Below are 2,441 nucleotides of genomic sequence, written 5' to 3'. Positions count from 1 at the left end.
ATTTAATTTGTCAGATTTATGCATGTGATTAAAAAAACATTTTATTGCGTGCATTGAAACGCGAAAATTTTTCCCGACTTAGCATGCATCTTGCTCATCCTCTTGGGCATCATTATCAGCATCTCGATCAGCATCTCAATGAAAGAAGGTCTGATGTTAAAATGCTCCTAGCCACACTTTCTATTGTTGTTAGAGCAATCTTTTCCGTGTTCTTTGGAACAAAGCTTCCATTAGAGACTTCCGGGAGTCGGAAATGACTCTTTCTGTTTCTTGCTTGTATTGCAGCGATAAAGCTAGAAGTAATGCAGCGTGATTATCTGAGAATTTGCCCAGGTTTGTGCGTGCGCAAAATATTGCTCTTTACGCCTCATTCTCACCGAGGTTTACGAGATCACTGCCGGGGCTTTACGTAGGTCGGTCGTGTGGGAGCGCAATGTTAGCGTGGTTATTGTGATTACTTTTATTGTGTTACGAATATTGTTTATCATGAACCCTGTGTCTATACTACTAACGATTTATTTATACGCTCTAAGCAAGTATTTACCGCTAATATTGAAGACTATCAATGTATCCACTGACAGAGGTTACGGGTGCACCGGGCGAAGAAAAGCGGATATTTTTTTATCTTCTGTGTGATCTATGTGCCATGATTTATCATCTATTTTATACCATGATTTATTTGTTATGTCAAAGGGTGACGCCTGAATGATGCTTGTGCTTGCTTGCCTATTCCAGATTAATTCAGCTTCTTGTAAAATCAGTGACAGTACAATGAAATTCATCGTCTTGGGACTGTGAAGAAATGAAAATTGTTATTGGCCACTTGCTTGGCCTAGCTCGCCTATAAGATTTCATATGCCTGTAGTTATGAGAGATTTAAATGAAACTGTGTGTTTAACTGGAAAATTACCTCAAAAATTGTTACCTACCCTAAATTGTTCGTATAGTGGCATTCAACTCCTCAGGAAATAAACTGGTATAAAATTTGACCTTCATGTAATGGAGAATCAAAGTGAATGAATATCATTATTATGGACTGGCTGCATGGTAACTTGGATACCAAACAATGATTCCTGTAATTGCCGTTACGCTCTCCCGACGTTCTGGGTTTTGAGTGTCAATAAATACACCGCAGTTAACCTGCAAGAACCTGCCCAAATTATCGACATGAAATTCTGTACGATCTTGTTGACGATTCAGGTTGTCGGCTGCGCAGCTACGGCCATCAACGCCCTGACAGGTGAGACATTTGTGGCTGGAAGTGGATCTAAATTTCTTTTAATGAAATGACCATTTTTATGACAACATAATCCTTAAACATAACATTATTCATCACTTATGGCTCTATTAGAGCACTCCAAGCAAATAATTTATTCCGTATTTGTTTTTATTATGGTTAAAAATAAGAGATTTAAATTGTATTTTAATATTTGTATCTGAAGAACTGTTCAGACCAGGAGACCGCATAACATCTTAATTAAAATTAAGAAATTAAATTCTTAATTAAAATTAAACCTATCACTTATAGATGGTAGGATGAATGCTGCAAACTACCAGAGCATCCTGGAAAATAATTTGACGACTTCTGTTTTCGAGTAAAATTATTTTTCCGGCTTAGTGCAGGATAAGCAAGTCGAGTTTTTGCATGAAATTATTTCTTGGTGACCTATTTTACCGTTTTTTGTTGATTTATTCATTTAAATTAGAGTATTATCTTCTCATTTCAAACTTACATTAAATTTGATATATTTTACATTTTTTATGTTTCCAAAACAGTTTATATTAATCTGCGAATTAAATTGTTACCTGCACTTCTCTTGAGGTTGCATTTGAATTAATTATTTTCATTGGTTTGCAGATGGAAGCAGATGCATTTCCAACTGCAGTGCCTTGAATATAAAATCGACGAAAGATGTGAAAATTAACGCCTCCTTCATCGAGGTGCCCTCCTACATCAGTCGTTACCGTCACCTGGAGTTTAAGAACAACTGGGCGCAAATTATAAGAAGCAGGCGCCCCCACAACTTGTCTGCGATGGACGCCGCGGCAGAGACCTCAAGTTCCAACTCGAGGATAAGCAAATGGACGCGTCGACCGCTGCGGACGAAACGCTATCGTGACCACCCGGCCCGCGATATTGGCCGTCGAGATCACTGCCGGGGCTTTACGTAGGTCGGTCGTGTGGGAGCGCAATGTTAGCGTGGTTATTGTGATTACTTTTATTGTGTTACGAATATTGTAATTTTCTTTGAGAATTGCTCAAGAATGTGATTAAATACATTTAACAATTGTATTGTTAACGGATTCTAAATATGTGTAGATCAAATGTGTTAGATCATTTAATTTTTGTTTCGACGATCAATGAGCTAAAGTTGTATAATTTCAATGTACTTGAGCGTCGTTTCATGAAAAATTACTTGTGCTCAATAATCTCTCATATA

The 2,441-nt window shown here is 37.5% G+C and overlaps 1 protein-coding gene across 1 annotated transcript; it reads left to right on the top strand.

Annotated features, from left to right (window-relative positions):
• The first annotated feature begins 745 nt into the window (after positions 1–745).
• Positions 746–2,172, top strand: LOC125178575. The gene is made up of 2 exons (XM_047882679.1): positions 746–1,240; positions 1,859–2,172. Exons 1-2 carry the CDS (start codon positions 1,045–1,047, stop codon positions 2,170–2,172), a joined length of 510 nt encoding a protein of 169 aa, XP_047738635.1. The 5' UTR covers positions 746–1,044.
• Positions 2,173–2,441: the final 269 nt, after the last annotated feature.

This window comes from Hyalella azteca, unplaced genomic scaffold, assembly GCF_000764305.2.
Source record: "Hyalella azteca isolate HAZT.00-mixed unplaced genomic scaffold, Hazt_2.0.2 contig11021, whole genome shotgun sequence".
Lineage (NCBI taxonomy): Eukaryota > Metazoa > Arthropoda > Malacostraca > Amphipoda > Hyalellidae > Hyalella > Hyalella azteca.
Note: the sequence above shows the minus strand (reverse complement) of the source record. Positions and strands in the feature narration are given on the sequence as shown.